Source organism: Brachyistius frenatus, unplaced genomic scaffold (assembly GCF_029030835.1).
Source record: "Brachyistius frenatus isolate BFR_SWC_R1_liver_20210118 unplaced genomic scaffold, ASM2903083v1 Contig_58, whole genome shotgun sequence".
NCBI lineage: Eukaryota > Metazoa > Chordata > Actinopteri > Embiotocidae > Brachyistius > Brachyistius frenatus.
Genome location: NW_027210657.1, coordinates 2,379,208 through 2,396,236, shown reverse-complemented (window position 1 = coordinate 2,396,236; position 17,029 = coordinate 2,379,208). Strand labels below are relative to the sequence as shown.

The window sequence follows — 17,029 nt, the reverse complement described above, 5'->3', positions numbered from 1 at the left end:
AAAACTGAAACGCAACGGTTTCACACGGGGATAAATTAACAAATAAACACAAATGTAAGTACATGTTGTAACTTTGTGACATCATCTGGCAAATAAATTAAGCGTCCTACCACCTCTTGTTATTGCCACTACGCATTTTCTCCTCGGTATTCTTCCTCCTCCAAGTACACAACACGTCGATGCTGCTTAATTTTTTTTCCTTTAAATTAGTCATCGCTACAAAGCAAAAGCCTCTATTTTAGTTTGATGAGTTCCTGAGAAAACAGGCAAGTCACGATTCATATATTTCTAATCAAAAGGGTCCGAAAATGTGACATTTGGAATTTTACAAGGAGCCTTGAAGGTACCACAATATGACTCCCTGATACTGCGTTCAACTTTTACCTTTGAGTCACATGCTCGGGAATTTCCACCTATTAATATCAAAGAATGTAATACTTCTGAGACTGGAATTAGGCGTGCCCTGTCTTTTTTACAGTGTTATCAAAACTCTGATTTTGTCCAAATTGTGTGTTTCATCGACAAATAATAAATATCCTGCATGGATGTCTGACATGCCTGTGACATCTGAGCCATCTGAGTCCCATCTATTTTTGTCACAGCCTCCGGTTGAGGGTTGGGCTCTTTACAGAGTTGACTTGTCAGACACCACTATTGGTCTGAAATGGTTGTGTAGAACAGACAGGCTTCCTGACTTATCCAGGTCAAGTTATCATCAGCTGCTCATTCACTACTATTTAATCAACTGATTGCTCTGCACAGGCAAGTTACTTTGATTATATGAAGTATGAAGAGCGGAGTTCTCATGCTGCTGTGCTTGTTATGCAGCTTTTGTAAATGATTTAAAATGGTTATTGATTTATATCATCGAGAACAGACGGGGTTGATTTGTATTGGGTTGATATGTATACGAAGCTTGAATCATAAATGACTAAATGTCTATCCTCCCACAGTCACTGTCCTCATGGACCTGCATGGCTGGCTGGATGTGATTGCAGAGGAAGCTGAGCACCAGGATTTAAGCAGAGAGTTGACCACCATGGAGACCTACAATGTGGTTTCAGACAGAGGAGGGAGGACGCCCCGAGACGTTTCCACCTTCCAGAGGTTCTCCGTCGACACCAACGAGTCCCTTCGTTTTGATCCAGTTGAGGACAGCTCTCTGTCCTCAACTGGAGCAGAAGATGGAGATGATGATGATGATGTGTTTAAGAAAGGAGACACCGAGGTGGGGACACACCAACGCAGCTTCAGCCCCTGATGTGTGAATGAAACATTTTATATTTTCTCATTTAATTTGACTTCTGTTTAGTCACTTTAGTTTTTGTAGTCATTGCATTAAATTCACTTTTTCAAGAGTTTTGGTGGAAAAAAATTGCAGCAAAAATAAAAGAACCAACATCCCTAAAAATACCAAAACAATCCTAAAAGAAACACTCAATGTCTTTGTCTTTCAATGTCTGCTAAAGTCTGCTGCAGTTTCACATTTGTTATTGCTAAGTCCCAGAAGATGGAGCTGTCCACATGAAAGCTTTGTCTAACAAGTCTCAGACATGTTCAGAAAGACATGGCAGCAGAGGCGAAATGATTGCTTATATAGTTGTTTTGAATAAAAACGTAAGAGGGCTGATGATTGACTTTCTATTGTCTTCAGAGTGAGGTCGTCTCGATCAGGAATCGGCTGCAGGGGAAAGTTGCTGAGATGGAGAACTTTGCAGGTCATCTGGAGGAAATCTTTCTCACTGTCGAGGTAATACTCAAAAGTCTACTTTAGTGACAGATGGGATTTATTTTTATTAGTTCACTATTTTAAGGTTGTGTGAGTGTTTAGGTATACTTTTTTTTTTTTTACTCAAAGACGGAAATAAAGTTGTCAGATTTCCTTTTTGTAACTTAAAACTCCGTGTGCCTCCTTGAGGGCCTCAAATTAAGAATTAAATACACCCATTTGATTCATTGCTTCTTTTGATATCATCCTTTCGCTTCTTCCTCCTCTGCCCATGTGTTGACTACCGTCTAACAAATGTATAAATCCGTAACTGCACCACATATAAATGCATGTGCAGGAGAACTTTGGCCGCCAGGAGCAGCACTTGGAGCAGCACTACAATGACGTGCTGCAGACGTTGTCCCAGCGATACGACGAGAGGGCGGCTGGACTGGAGGAGGAGAAGAAGGCCAAGCTGGAGGCCCTGTACTCTCAGCTGCTGGCTTGTGGTCAGGCGCTGGATACCTCCAAGGAGCGCATTGAGACCGCCCAGGAGATCTACCGCAGCCAGGACAAGAGGCTTTTCCTGAAGGTGTCCTCATTTGGTTTCCATTGTGTTTACTTAAGCCACTCATAGAAAACGGGCAGTTTATAGTTACATACATGACGATAAATGATGCCAGGAGAGGATTTTGCTGCCGCAGTGTTGCAGCAGGTGAAAAACTAACATGCTTGTTGATATGAAATATTGATTCGTATTCCTACATTTATTTACTTTGCGGTTTAATTGCTTTCTTTGATTTTTATTGACAGACAGTTATGCCCACCATCAAAAGGTAATGACGATGCTGCTCACTGAGCATGCATGGTGTGACAGTGACTGCAGTGATACTTCAAAAGACTAACTATTACTGGCACGGGGATATGTTCAATGTTTCTAAGTCTTTTTTCTGTAGTTCAGGACTAATATTATGTTAGTAGAAAAATGTATAGTGTGAAGGTAAATTCTGGGCCTGCTTTGTCATAGAAATCCTCACTCAAGGTCCACTTACTAGGTTTTTGCAGATTCACACAGAATCATTTTTAAGTGATCCAGGTGGCACAACATAAGCTGCTTTAGTTCAGTGTTAAATCTTACAATTCAGCGCTTATTTTTGTTTTGTAATATGTTAGAATCGAGGAGTTTGCCAAAGAGGAGGTTGACCTCACGTTGGCTACAAGTCTTAAATTCAACACGCCACTCGCTGACCTGTCAGATGTCAAAACCATGATGGACTCCATCAATGTTGTTCCAGGTCTGATTTACAAACTGTTCACCCACCGCACACTGGTAAATGACTGTCAGTACGACACATACTTTTCTTGTCTATATATGCACAGTTGTGCTTTTCGACGCGTTTGACTGTCTATAAATACAAGATAGAGAAGTTTCTAGTATGGTGGTTGCCCAGAGACCATTAACTAGCAATCTACTAGTTTTGTGGTTTTATACAGTGACAGAGAGTCAATAATCAAGCGATGTTCTCAGTGAGCAAGCAGGCAGTGTTACAACCCATGTAGTGATTTTAAAAACTGTTCAATAATTAGAGATCATTTGGAAGAATATAAAAAAATAACATGGAGATTAGAAGCACCTTCATTCAGTGTAGGCCCACATGATAGGACAGAAATAGGACAGGAAATCCCTGGTCTACACGCTGGAGGTGATGGAGTCAAGTCAGCAGGTGGATGATGCTCGAAACTTTCCCTAAACACCCTGGTAGTCGTGGTGATGGGGAGGAGGCGGGTTGCACAGTACTCAGTCTGAAAGATAGAATTACAGTCATGTTAAGGACCCGAATCTGAGCTGAAATATAATCGATCAGATATAATTAAATCATAATTGTGGATGTTGTAAGTTTGACAGCATTTAAAAGCAGAAGTGACACAGACAGCAAGAAGAAACAGCAGAAATTCACCTTCATAGGAATGATTGAGTTGTGCTTTCACGAAAGGAAGGATCAACTCAGATGTTGGGAATAAATATTCAATTTCAAAGTCACTTTCCTGTGGATGAGAATCATTATCAATAAAAGCAAAAAGGTGACCGTATTGAAGTACAACAAGCTGCTACAACATGCGCTTTTTATGCATAAATAATGAATAACGTTTCTCCAATATAAAAACAGCTCCATCTGCCCCGGTAATCAACCCGCAGATGCCCAACTCTGCCACCCAGACGTCCCTGCGTGTGTGCTGGAGCTTGTTCTCTGATGACACGGTGGAGTATTATGAGCTCTACTACAGACCGGTGCTGGAGGACACACCAGCAGACAGCACCTGCGCGCCACATGGTACAACACAGGCGCTGGCTGCAGATTCATAATGCCTCATAACACCATCTGCAGTCTCAAATTTCTCTGAACATGTCATGATCGAAACAGCCGCAACTAAATTTGAGCTCTCTCTTCAGAGAGCAAGGTACAAGTGAAGGAGACCCACTGCACTGTGACAGATCTGCTGCCCAACGCTCAGTATGAGCTCTCGGTGACGGCTACCAACACCACAGGCATTAGCCCAGCGAGCGAGAAAGCCTTATACATGACAGGTAATAAATGTCACGCTCCTCCAGCTACACGAAGAGCCATTAAACTTGTGACACATAAAGTAATTGTTCTGTTGTCTGCAAAAATCACTTTGTAAGCACCCCAGACTCTCACGGTTGACATTAGAGAGAATAGGTCTGAAACATTCCTCTCTCCCCAGTGCCGTCGCCTCCGGTGATCAAGCAGAGGGAGTGTACAAGCTGTCCAGAGGCCTCGCTGATCCGCTGGGAGTCAGGAAACACCAACCCTGTAGACTCGTACACCGTGGAGCTCAGTGAGATTAGCACTGATGGCACAGAGAGCAGTACCACCGAGTAAGAACTGGGCTATTAACACACACCTGCAGTTCAACATGGCAACAAGCTCAATATTTAATGAAGATTTCCTTGAAATTTGTCATGTTTCTTTTTAAAAGAGGTCACGCACAAAGATCAAGTTAAAATTGCTCAGTAAAAATAGAACTTCTCCGCTGGATATGCAGAGCTTCAAAGGTGCAGCACCCCATGATATTTGTCTTTGCTGGCCTTCCCTTTAACAAGGCTTTTGCTTCAATACTTCCATAAACAAGTCAGTGTTAGTGCTTGCCTGGGATTTCTGAGGTCCCATGGTTATAGAGCTGCTGAATCAAGACACACTCTGTCCTAGAAAATCTATTCTTAGCTTCAGCTCCTGCAGCACTGTTAGCCTCAACCAGAATGCTGTCCTCACATTTGGGGCAGTTTTCATTTTTCATCCGGTCACTTCAGAGAGCAGTCAAACCATTCATCTGAATAATTTTGGCAAAGCAGAACCGAAATTGTCTCAACTGAAATGGGCCCAATTTACCCAGAGAAAAGTTATGAGGCAAGATGTTGTTTCAAGGCTTTACACTTGGGAGGAGGTATGGAAAGAAAAGCCATGTCATCATGAAAAGGAAGTGATATCAGCCCTCTTGTCACATTGGTTAATCCCCCAGGTCTATAGTAGCCGTGCCCACCTGTCAGTGTCTGATCCAGCTGCAGGCGGGACGACGTTACCTCATCTCTGTGAGAGCAGTCAACATCGGCGGCCCCAGTGACAGGAGTGAAGTTATTACTGTCTCCACAACAGGTGAGAAATGTCACGGATCAGACTGTTCATGGCACTTTTGGCCAGAGGTTGAAGAAGTATTTAGATTATTTAGTTTAGAGTTGCACCACCAATTTATAAAAATATCCAATTATCAGTACAAGTCTTGTATTCAAAATTCTACTTGGTAGGGGCAGAAATATCAGAAGCAAAAGTTCTCACACAACATGGCTTCTATTAGTGTCATTTACTCAATCATTTGTTTCATGACCTCTTAACACAAATTATTCACCTCTGTAATTTAAAGCACATTCTCAATCCAGTTTTCTTCCTGCCTGTAATTGCTTTCACCGAGCCTGTACGTTGTATGTTGTTGAATTTCTAGTTTTATTCATGTCAATCTTTTAACTTTAACGCTGTAAAAGAGCAAATATAGCAGCCAAGATAGTCAAGTCTAAACAAAGGTTAAGTAATCATAAATAAGGGAACCACCGCATTTGACGGTGTAGTTTTATCTGTAACACTTCATTCTCGTTCTGAATTTATTTTCAAAAATAAAGACTTAACATGAGATGTAACAAACTATAGCGATTAAATAGCTTTTGTGCGTTTTCCTACTTTCTACCAGCACTTTGAGCACATTCATATTATGCCAAACAGTGTTTGTTTACCTGTGCAGGTACGTTCTTCTACCTCCTGGAGGACACGGCCCATCCATGCATGTCCATCTCTGAAGACGGCTTCACCATATTTTATGGAGATGAGGAACTGCCGATCAGTGCTATGGCCTTGGATGACAACACTTTTACCAGGTGGAGTACACAGCGGCTGCTCGTGTGACAGAATATGAGGGACTTTTAAGATGGAACATTTGTGAGTGCAGGTATGTAGCGCGTGTTTGTTATATGTATAGATGTGTGGCCGTCCTGGGGGATCTGATTCCAGTGCGAGGCAGACACTACTGGGAAGTGGAGGTGGATCATGGGACGGAGTTTCGTATAGGAGTTGCATACGAGGACACGGAGAGAAACTCGTACCTCGGGGCCAACAGCAGCTCCTGGTGTATGAGACACATTCTCAGCCCGTCCAGGTGACTGCACCACCGTTCGCATTCAAACAGCAGCACGGCACGTTATTACCCTCCAGACTGGTGTCCCGGAGACACTGGGCCCTCTTTGGTAGTTCAAAAACATACTGGAGATGGTTGCAACAGCTTAATACTTTAGAAGTGCTCCCGTATGTGACTTTGAACAGATGAGTGACGACATTCTTCAGATGTCTGCTAGTTTTGTTTTTGTTTTTTTAAACAAAACACGAGTTAAAGTAGCCTTGTTATTTCTCCTCACATTTTTCAAATGCACTTATTCCCATTTGTTGCACAAGCCAGGGAAAAGAAACTGGATTAAACTGAATTTTCAGCCAATCTGATACCAGAATTACCACGCTGATCCTGAGGGACTGCTGTTGCAGTTCACGGAAACTGGGCCAAGACTGTATTTTTAGCATTCTGAAATTTTCCTTTCCTAAGCAAAAAATTGTGCATCCGCTTGGTGCAAAACGAAGCCCACTGAAGGCAGAAAAAGCCCACAGTTGAATATCTGTTACTTTATAAGTGTTTCTATGGCAACTCGTCTCGCAACAAAGCAGGACAGATGAATTATCACATTTAGCGAATCATTTGTTGCGGTGTATCACACAAGGCCTGAATGTGGTTCCCCATTGTGGGAATCTTCTCGTTGATTCTGCCTACGCGTAATTTAACAAATCACATTTTTCATTTTCTTTAATCTGCAGCCATTTAAAATCCTGCTGCTGCTTCATTATTTTGCATCTGCTTTCCTAATGGCTGACAGAGTGGGAAAAGGATCCCAACAGGATGCAAAAACAAGCTTTCTGATTCTGTATAGCACAGATGTTCTAAATATAATGCCGCCTTCCTCTTCTTTTAGGCATAAATACGAGTTCCTGCACAACGGTTGGAGTCCTGATTTGAGGATTACAGTGAACCCAGTGCGGATCGGAGTGGCCCTCGACTACGAGAGGGGGACTCTGTCCTTCTTTAATGTAAATCTGGAACAACATCTGCACACCTTCCACTGTAACTTCCGAAATTACGTCCACCCCTGCTTTAGCCTGGACAACCCAGGAGCGCTGACTGTGCACAACGGCATAGAGGCTCCCGAGCATACGTTCATCTGATGCCTGGTTTCCCTTCTAGGATTAACATGTAATAAACCCTGGGTTATTAGGACGTGAATTAATTTTGTTTTCAATACTTACCACAGTGCTGAGTGACATCCTCAATATAACAACATTGTGAACACCCGACTTCATAAAGTCAATAAGGGATTTTCAGTTGTTTTTATTATAGTATTCCATGGGAACAGGCATACACCATTTTCCAAGATAAGAAAAGGTTTCACTGAATTGTACAATGATTCTAAACTATCTGTAGCTGCAGCAGACCAGGTGTTGAAATTAAAAAAGGGAAAATAAGGAGCTTGTTTTTATTTAACAAAAGATGCATTGGGGGAAAAAAAAAAAAAAAAAAAAATCCCAAGAAAAATAAACAAATCATTTGTAGTTCTTATACAACTGTATTCACATCCCAAGAAGGAAAAGTCCACCCTGAATTCTTCTACACTGTTGTGATGTGCTTTATTTGTCTGGATCTAGTTCGTTTAATGGTTGACGTTAACAGATTTTTGCTGTTATTTAAAAGATTGTGCACAACTTAAGAGTCAGACAAAAGAAAAAAAGAAAAGATTAAAAAGTGGCTTGTCTCAAGACAGCAATAACAGGTGAAAAAAACACTGAAAAAAAAATAAAAATGCAATTTTCTAAAACCCCACCCTCTAAATTCCTAAAGGAGATGTAGCCACAAGATGTGTTTCATTTTAAGTCATGTGGCTATAAACAAAAACGCATCACCGCATTAAACTAGTTGGTGTCTGTCTATATTTCTATTTTTACACTTGCTATACATGTGGGCATAAATTTAAATATCCTCACCTTTGACTTAGACCAACTGGTTTATGCACCTTGTTTTGGGGTTTACAGAAAGAAATTGTGGGAGAAGCATTAAAAAAGAAAAAAAAAAAAAAAAAGAGGAAAAAGTGAAACCTAACCACACAAAGCAAAACCTACAAAAGGGACAAGAAAATAAAAACCATCTGTCCTTAAGAGTCAACCAGAAATTTCCCCAGAAATCGAAAGACTATACGAGTATTTATTGCACATTCAGACTGTTTACTATTCATCTATAGAATCTCTTGAAAGAATAATTGTGATTTAATTAGCTTAGAACGAGCCCTTCACATCTACATGAGGAGCGGGCCCCTCTTTTGTGGAGCCCGCCATGTTTCTACAGTTGCCCAGAAGGGACAAACCAAACACTGGCTGCAGTTTCACATTCTTCATGGCCAAAGGAGGTCGTCCTGCACACTTGAAAGGGGAGGGTGTCAAGTTGGTTGCAATCTTAGATTTTGCCACTAGATCCTACACAATGCTCTTTAAAGTCGTAAAGTAGATCTTAATATTTAAAGTGGTGTCATTTTGAAGAAGTGTCATTGTAGAAAAGCTTTAAAGTAAGGCATTTTGCTTGGGAAACTATTAGCAATAACATATTTGTCCTTTGTAGTAAAGGGGAAAAATAGCAAAAACACTGGTTTAGTCCTGAAACAGTGTATGACAATGCAAATGTGGACTTTTCCTCTCATGGGGTTTGAGTTTGAGAGGTGTGTTGATTTTACTGAATACTTTGGATGTGTAAAATCCAGGACAGTGGGGATAGGACTGGGCAGAGGTTATGAGTTATCGGTCTTACTGCTGCGTGTCCTCTCCTCCTCTTCATCGGAGGAATCTCCTCCGTAGGGCACTAGCCCTGATGTATCTTCCTCCACTTTGGAAATCTTTCGGCACACCGCCTCCTGAACACCTGTGAGGGGACACAAAAAATGTAGACAAGAGAAAAGTAGAAGGAAGGTGGGAGACAGAGACAGGCGGAAGAGAGAGGGGTGAGGGGGTGGGGGGAGACAAAGAGAGAGAAGAAGACAAAAAGGAAACCCATTGAGGAGCCCCATATTAGCGATGGTTTTTCAGTTCGTTTGATCCACAGCCAGGGGAGGGAAGATATCAAATGAAACGGCAGCAGAGCACACATCCATAACAGGCAGGTCCGGGGACACATGTTGAGAGAGAAAACAAGGGAAAGACAAAAAACATATACAAGAAGAGCATGTTAGTGAGTTCCACCAGTGGAGAGATTCACACAGGTCTCCACTCCTTCCCCATTGCTCCGTGGGGGGAGATGCCATTTCATGCAACAGACAACTCCACAGAAGAAATGTCTGAGTGCTCTCAGAATGTTAAGAAATACAGAAATACATACCCATTGATGCGGTGCTGCTGGGCAAACTAGCTGTCTCGTCTGTCACTGCATCTCTCAGCCTTTTGCGTGATACAGGAGCAGGAGCCACAAAGGGAGGTGGCGGTGGAGGCATCAGGATCCTGGAGAGAGAATAACATTAATATCCACACCACACAAGACTGTGTGATATTCAGGGGGAATAAAATGACGGGGATATAGGATGTATTATCAGACCTTTCTACTACTTTCTCCTCTCCAACACTGGATTGAGGAAGGGTGGACTCCTGATGAGCAGGACCCTCTGGAGAGCTGCTGGCAGGCTAAACAAGAAAGTACAGAACATTCAAGACTTATCAAAACTTTACTGTGTAAAGAAAAGCTTTGCCTCACAGCAAAACAAAAAAACAAAAAAACATTTTAGCAGGTAAAAACCTTACCAAACAGAGCTGGTTTTTTTTTTTTTTTTTTTTACTAATTATGTTTATTCTCTCACATACTCGCAACCAGAGGCCCGTCTTTTAACATCAGCTAACAGTGTCCTTGAGGCTAAATCTGTCATATGTGAAGAGGCAGTTATCCAGCAACAAGTGAAGCAAGGCAACAATAAAACTATTTTGAACACCTGAATGAAAATTATTTTAATTCAAACCTCTTCAGATGTGCCTCATAAAACTCAAAGATATGAATCTATCAGAGGAACAGTTACTTTCAGTTCTTTTTGTTGATGTCAGAAACTTCCAGATTAACAGTGACGCAGCTGAAACACATGCCTGTGATCTACAACACTGCCAGGCTTTGTTTAGTGGCCGTTAGTATTAGGGATGGTAATTTCATGTTTTAACAACACTTAATCTAACTGCTCACCCAGTCTAAAAAGAGGCTAGAGCAAAAGAGGACAGCATGTATGCATGAAAAATTAAACAAACTTGAATTGTTTTCATACAATAGTTTTGCGGAATATAATTATGTGTAATTCTGTTCAATTTTTGTGGTCTAGCAGTGATGCCGGAAGTTTGTCTGTGAACGGTGACCAGGCAGTTAAACTATTAACAGCAACTCAAACAGATCAGTTATCGAGTCACAGACATGTTAACACTAAAATGGCCTGAATATGTTACCAGTTTTCTACGGGGGACCGTTTCGTCTTCTGCACAGCTTCATACTCCAACAGGAGCGTTTCAGACGACAAGCGTTTTGTCTGCCCATTTTATTTTTTTAAATTTCATTTGTCTTAATATTTGTGTTGAATGGTTTCTTTTTTTTGTTGTTGTTGTCCGTTTTGTTTTTAATGTTGTTATTTCATACATTGGTGTGTGAAATACAAAGTTAATAGTTTGCTCTTAACTGTAATAATTTGCTTAATACAGTTTTAGTCATCAAAGAACATTTCTCCTTTGTAACTATTTCACATACAGTGCCTGTAACGGGAGATTGTATTTTTCCAGGGGGTTTAAAATTGATGTAATGATGTGATATACAATTGGGAGCCTGCACAGGGCGTTTTATTTTTTTGAAATTGACTGAATAATCGATGCCGTTCCTGTCCCGGCTTCCTGGCAAGTTGATATGCAGTGTACAGCTTGACGTGACATCCGTCCAACGTTCATCAAAAATAGACATCACGTAATTTTTTACTGAAGGGGAGCGGTGAGCTGCTTTTGACACGCTGCTGATGCGCCGCAGCACGTTTTCGTGGGATACGTTTTTTTTTTTCGAGAACGGCAGCAATCAGCTCAGGTGGTCAAATGGAAGCTGAAACACGAGATAGCTGGTTCTGGTGCAAAATAACCTTTAATCTAACCTGTTCATCCTTAGCCGCCTCCTGGAAATGACATTTGGGACTTCCTGAGTGAGGCGGCGAGTTTAAAGCTCCTTCAGGCTCCACTGTCTCACTGCTGCCTGGATCCTTAAGCAGGGCAAACCAACACAAATATACACTGATGCAGCCACAGGATTTAAAAAAAAAACTTAAAAAAAAAAAAACTCCTTAAAGGCTTCAACAGGTTTCATGTTTTGTGATGCTTGTTGTGTAAACTACCACTGAGACTGTGAACCTTTGCTGGTTACCATTTAAAAATATTTTACCTGCTTTTCTTGCTTCATATCATAAAATGAATATTTGAGGTTTATGGTGGTTGATCAGATTGAGAAAAAAAAAAATTACTATGGTGTGAAAAAAAAAAAAAGATTCACAGTTTAAAACAACTGTCAAACTCATACAGGAACATTGAAAGCATCAAGCGGTGGCAGCTTTCATTTTGGGCAATTACCTGGACAAGATAGGGATGTGGTTTCCTAGGACACACCGGATACTGAACCATTGCCTGAGAAGATGGAGGGTTTGTCGACATGTTAGAATGACTTGGGGGACCATTTGCATTACTCCAATAACCACCGGCTCCTGGGTACGCTGAATAGCCGCCAGCATACCCATTTGCTGGGTAGTTATACCAGGACCCCTGGCTAGAGTAATTGCTATTAGCTGGAAATCCTTGTGCTGCGTATGCTGAAATGAAAGTATAGAACGCTCAGTTAATAGCATATATCACATGGAGGAATAACAGGGTGTTTTGACAACTCTGACCTACTACTTCAACCTATTGTTGCGCCACTAAAGACGTCAAAGGAGGATTAATTACCACAAGAAGAATGCAGTCAGTCAGTACCTGACATTTGGTCACCCTGTTGGAATTTGCCTGTTTAGTTACCAGGTATAAATGAATACTCACATTGTGTTGAGCCTGTGGCCGTGTACACCGACACCATTTGGGTATGTTCGTCTCTCACCTGGAGAATGAGACAAAACAATAACTATATTATGAGGGACACAATTCCACAAATGCTGCATTGATTTATTGTCAGCGATGGCGTTGTGGGTAGGTGCAGAGCACTCCTAATCTATCTCTGGAGATCGGGTGGTTCACGCTACCACTTTCACTTTTGGAGGTGGGTATCAGAGAAAACAATATGCTTTTATAGTTTCACTTTCTTACACCTCCCATTAGACTGTCATTCAATTCAGATTAACTCCATAACTTTAATCATTTATGGAGACAATATTATGAGCTTACAGTTTCCAGCAGACTCTCAGTGAGTTTCTTGGCTGAGTCCAATCCAACTGCATTTGGGTGGCTGTAACACACAAAGGACCATTGTTAAACGGGATGAAGCAGACTCAGGACAGAAAAATAGGTTTTAGCATGTATATGCAAAGAGTGCTCTTAAATGGCCGTTTTTAGTCACAAATGAATCAAAACTGATACCACACAACATGGATTTAAATTTGCGTTTGCTTCATTCAATAAGACAAATAACTTCCTCATATAGAACATACCTGATGTAGACATAAAGAGGCTCAAAAGACTCCCGTTTTGACGCCTGTTCAATGTAGCCAGAACCTTTTCCCCTGAGGAACACTCGAGCGCCCGTCTCCGTCTGGATGTGACTCAGGTAGGATCCTCCCGGACCCTCGACCTTTTCATTTACGTTGAATGAAGGCAGCGCCTGGTCCACACCCACAAAAATCTTTGTGTGCACAAAACTCTGAGGATAAATAAAGACACGTGATTTAGTGATTTACCCCACACGTTCAGGTTGTTCACTGAAATTTAAAAGGAGTTTGACTGGGGGTCGAACAGCTCTGTAAGCAGATGCAGTCATCCAAGGCTTTTCACTGTAGACCAGGGATGTTATCACTGCTACTTAATTTTGGAGGCGGGTATCAGTGAAGGCAACATAGTCTTCGTTTGCATCACTTTCTTAACCTCCCTGTGTAAAATCCTGACACAGACACAATTAAAGCCAAATGCAACAATGATGAACACAGACAACATTGTCTGTATAAATAACTTTATACAAAATAATCCTTGTCTTATTTTGGGTGTTGACCCACGCTCACATACAATCCACAGGTACGCTGTTTGACTAGAAAACCTTTCATGGAATATCTTCCAACTGTTATGTGTCTCTGTCCCATGTTTCACATAACAAAGAATATGAGCAAAGCCAGCTGACAACAAACAGTATGACACTGAGTATGGACAGACCTGTTCATAAGGCAGTTTATGCAACACTGGAATGAATAGTACACCATAGCAGTTGGTGTTTAACTGCCAGAAAACCGTAGACATGTTTCATTACTGTTTGTATAAGCTTTAGTTTCAACATGGACATCACGTCTGCCTACCCCTGAATAAGGAGCTGCAGGCCGATGTCCCTGGCCCGGCACTGAGCTGGTGTTTGGCATCCGTGGTACAGAAAGGGGGTTGACGGGCCGAGGAGGCTGAGGGTAGAGTGTGAGCGCCGGCATGACAGGCACATGTTGTCCTCCTGATGCTACTGTGGCCCTCAACAAGTCCTCGGAGATGATCTCCTTTATTCTGATCACAGCCTCTAATGTTGCAGAAAAATTAACAATGTTTGGATATCTGCCATATTCAATTTCTTGCCAGACACAGAACGCTTACAACATGTATGATTAACATTAGACGAAGACAATCTCAAACTGCATGCTGAGCAGATAAAAGAAAAGTGCTACTTACTATTGACGTGCTCTTGGGATTTTCCCACGACATGCAAATATAACGGTCTTTGTCTAAAAGACAACAAATCATACATGTCAAGGACAACATTGAACTTGTGCACTCTTTCCACATTATCGCCGTAAAACTCAATTTATGTCAAATGATCGATTCTTATTACATGGACTCTGCACTCCTGAGAAATATGTTGAGATTTTCTTAGTATTTAAAAAGGGGGAAAAAAAAAAAAAAATCAATGTCTTACAAATCTTTACTATGTGTGTCGTATCCCATATGACATCAACTTTGCCCCTCTTAAACAAGTGATGTTAAACTTTAACATGTAAAATACTACTTTTGCAGGAAGAAGGCATTAAGACATGAGCGTTAATACATACCCTGCTTTTCCCTTTTCGGTGCCATTCATGTAATGACCTTTTGTTGAGACAACGGCTCCACTAAACTGTCGAATCTGAAAGAGATAAAGACATTTTAAGAGAATGTGTTTACTTAAAGCTGTTAAAGACTTCTTTCTCTCTCTCATTCTCTACTTTCTAAACGAGCGTGGTGTGTTTCCACTTACTTCCTCCTGTGTTTTGCCTTTCGTAAGAAGGTCCCTGCAGGTTAGTGGTACATCGTTGATGTCAACCTCTGTGACCACCATCTCCTCTGTAGTGGTTGACACAGGCACACTAGAAGAGGTCTAAAAGACGTGAAATAAGAAAGAAAACTATAAGTCTTCAGGGAACTGCTAAAACGCAGTTAATTGCTACAGCTTTCGAAAATGTGTACCTTTGCAAGTAACGGTGGAGGAGTCAACAGCTTTCCTTTTGCCATCAACATGGCATTTATCTTAGCTGCCATTGCTGCAGCCATTTCCACACCTCCCTGAGGCGCTGGCTTTTCTCCTGGTCCTGGTGGCTGGGAAACTGCGCTGTTTGAACGAGCAGCGCTGACGACTCCTGGTAAAGACACAGGGTGGGCTGCATTTTCACTCCTTCTCTGCTGCTGTACATCTACAGTCTGTTTAGGCTGCGCTGGCTGGTCCCAACGGCTGTTTAGGCACCTGAGAATAAAACGAAAACAAACAAAAAAATGAATATTAGATGAACATATTTGTAACAATTCAGGTGTACATAACTGCTGCTTTCACAAAACATTTCCATAATGCTATTTTTGATCAATAACCACCAGTAATGTAGACATAATGACTAAATTGTAAATTGCAAATAATCCAATAGCTCCAAGTTAAGGCTGTAAAAAAAAAAAAAAAAAATATGACAACACTTAGTGGATAATATTTCTTATCTAAAACGATATTGATTAGATTAGACTTTATTAATCCCACAGTGGGGAAATGTACTCATCGCAGCAACACGGAGAAGACAAAAAAAGTGCACGCAATATGAACAAATTGACAAAATACTTAACGTTTGTGGGGATTTTTTTTTTTTAAGCGTAAATTGCGTAACTAAACAAAAATATCTTACATGTATATTTTAGTGTTTTAAATGTCTCTCGTTGATAAAGTCTGTGTTTTGATTAAACCAGCAGTATTATCGTGTTTGTACCAAATAATAATAATAATAATAATAATAATTCTAAAGATAACATTAGGCTGTGGTTGTTGATGCTAAGGCTGAGCTCGCTAATTTATCAAGTTACGATGCAATATTTAGATGTTCGTAATAACAATACATCAATTTAAGACTGTGAGGAAATCCAGTGTTTAAGTATTCTGGTGAAATAAACCCGGTTCGTCCAACTTGTGGAGCTCTTTTAGTGTGTAAATAACGCGAGCTAACTTTTACTAGCAGGCCAGAATCGTGTCCGCTAGTTGTTTGTAAATCAGCGTTAGCTTAGCTGGTTAGCTTAGCTGTTCGGTGAAAATATGCAGCGTGGAGTTAAAAAAAAAAACCAACAACAACAAACTACACGAGCAACTTACGGTGTTTGTCCAGTCATTCCCGAAGACATAGCACCACTCCACTAAATCTGAAGTAAAAATTAAAATAGTTTCTAATGGAGTTGACGCTGAACGACGGTCGCCATCGGTCTTGCTCGTCTCCGGCGCCGGCGAGTTCTTCTGACGACTTTTGTCGCAAAGTGTGACGTAGCGGAAGAGGAGCCGTTATCGTGTTACGCGGACGAGTCCGACAGGTGGGCGAATTGTACGTCAAATATAAAAAAATATAAAAAAGCAAAGGCCACCGAGTTTATTGAACATAAAATAAGGTATAAAGTATTGAATTTATACTTTCATTTAAAATATTTGGTTAAAAAAAAAAAAAAAAAAATCCCCAAGTTTAAGGCTCACATTTTCTCTAGTTCAGGACCATGGCTGGATTTTTTTATTTATTTATTTATTTTTATTTATTTATTTATTTATTTTATACACTTTATTAATCCCCGAGGGGAAATTTCTATGTGTGTGTGTACAATGTGTGTGTGTGTGTGGAGGGGGGGGGTGTCTAAATGTCACATTAGTCTAATTGTTTTTAACTACAAACATGATGGCTGTGTGTTTTGAGCATTGGTTGCCCATGTCCTCTGAAGTTTACGCGTGTCTGCAAGATGCAATCCGCACATGAATGGAATGGGTAGTGTGAGGATGTGACAGGGTCGGTGAACACAAAAAGCAATGCTGCAACAACAAATCATGGCTACAGTCTGGAGGGAAACATTGACTAAGTTTGCGGTTACCCGTGTCTGTGCAAGGTGTCATCGCCGCTGCACAGCGACAGATATGCTGGTCAGAATAGCTGTTGTTAGAGTAGTAAACTACCATTTTAGAAATTGA

General features: G+C 41.0%; 2 protein-coding genes across 3 annotated transcripts; one reads left to right on the top strand and one right to left on the bottom strand.

Moving 5' to 3' along the window:
• The first annotated feature begins 36 nt into the window (after positions 1-36).
• On the top strand, positions 37-8,113 carry LOC138625068 (fibronectin type III and SPRY domain-containing protein 2). Of its 2 annotated transcripts, none has more exons than XM_069705747.1 (13): positions 37-54; positions 954-1,228; positions 1,655-1,750; positions 2,067-2,300; positions 2,522-2,544; positions 2,882-3,003; positions 3,877-4,041; positions 4,161-4,295; positions 4,454-4,607; positions 5,249-5,382; positions 6,020-6,152; positions 6,254-6,430; positions 7,290-8,113. In XM_069705747.1, exons 2-13 carry the CDS (start codon positions 965-967, stop codon positions 7,537-7,539), a joined length of 1,887 nt encoding a protein of 628 aa, XP_069561848.1. In that variant the 5' UTR covers positions 37-54; positions 954-964; the 3' UTR covers positions 7,540-8,113. The 2 variants fall into 2 exon arrangements, with proteins under 2 accessions (XP_069561848.1, XP_069561847.1); XM_069705746.1 differs by lacking the exon at positions 37-54 and adding an exon at positions 668-762.
• Positions 7,688-16,295, bottom strand: LOC138625069 (KH homology domain-containing protein 4-like). Its single transcript, XM_069705748.1, has 14 exons — positions 16,178-16,295; positions 15,022-15,295; positions 14,813-14,932; positions 14,628-14,701; positions 14,251-14,303; positions 13,896-14,101; positions 13,044-13,252; positions 12,781-12,841; positions 12,439-12,496; positions 11,980-12,215; positions 11,511-11,615; positions 9,944-10,029; positions 9,731-9,849; positions 7,688-9,277 (listed from the first exon to the last, which is right to left on the bottom strand). The coding sequence occupies exons 1-14, from the start codon at positions 16,204-16,206 to the stop codon at positions 9,147-9,149; spliced, it is 1,761 nt and encodes a 586-aa protein (XP_069561849.1). The 5' UTR covers positions 16,207-16,295; the 3' UTR covers positions 7,688-9,146.
• Between the last annotated feature and the right edge of the window lie 734 nt (positions 16,296-17,029).

Coding starts and splice junctions, on each gene's coding strand:
- LOC138625068 (XM_069705747.1), top strand. CDS start 965: ATGGACCTGCATGGCTGGCTGGATGTGATTGCAGAGGAAGCTGAGCAC. Junction 1,229..1,654: donor TTAAGAAAGGAGACACCGAG/GTGGGGACACAC, acceptor TATTGTCTTCAG/AGTGAGGTCGTCTCGATCAG. Junction 1,751..2,066: donor AAATCTTTCTCACTGTCGAG/GTAATACTCAAA, acceptor ATGCATGTGCAG/GAGAACTTTGGCCGCCAGGA.
- LOC138625069 (XM_069705748.1), bottom strand. CDS start 16,206: ATGTCTTCGGGAATGACTGGACAAACACC. Junction 12,842..13,043: donor CCTCTTTATGTCTACATCAG/GTATGTTCTATA, acceptor TGTGTGTTACAG/CCACCCAAATGCAGTTGGAT. Junction 10,030..11,510: donor AGGCGGCTAAGGATGAACAG/GTTAGATTAAAG, acceptor TTTCTTGTTTAG/CCTGCCAGCAGCTCTCCAGA.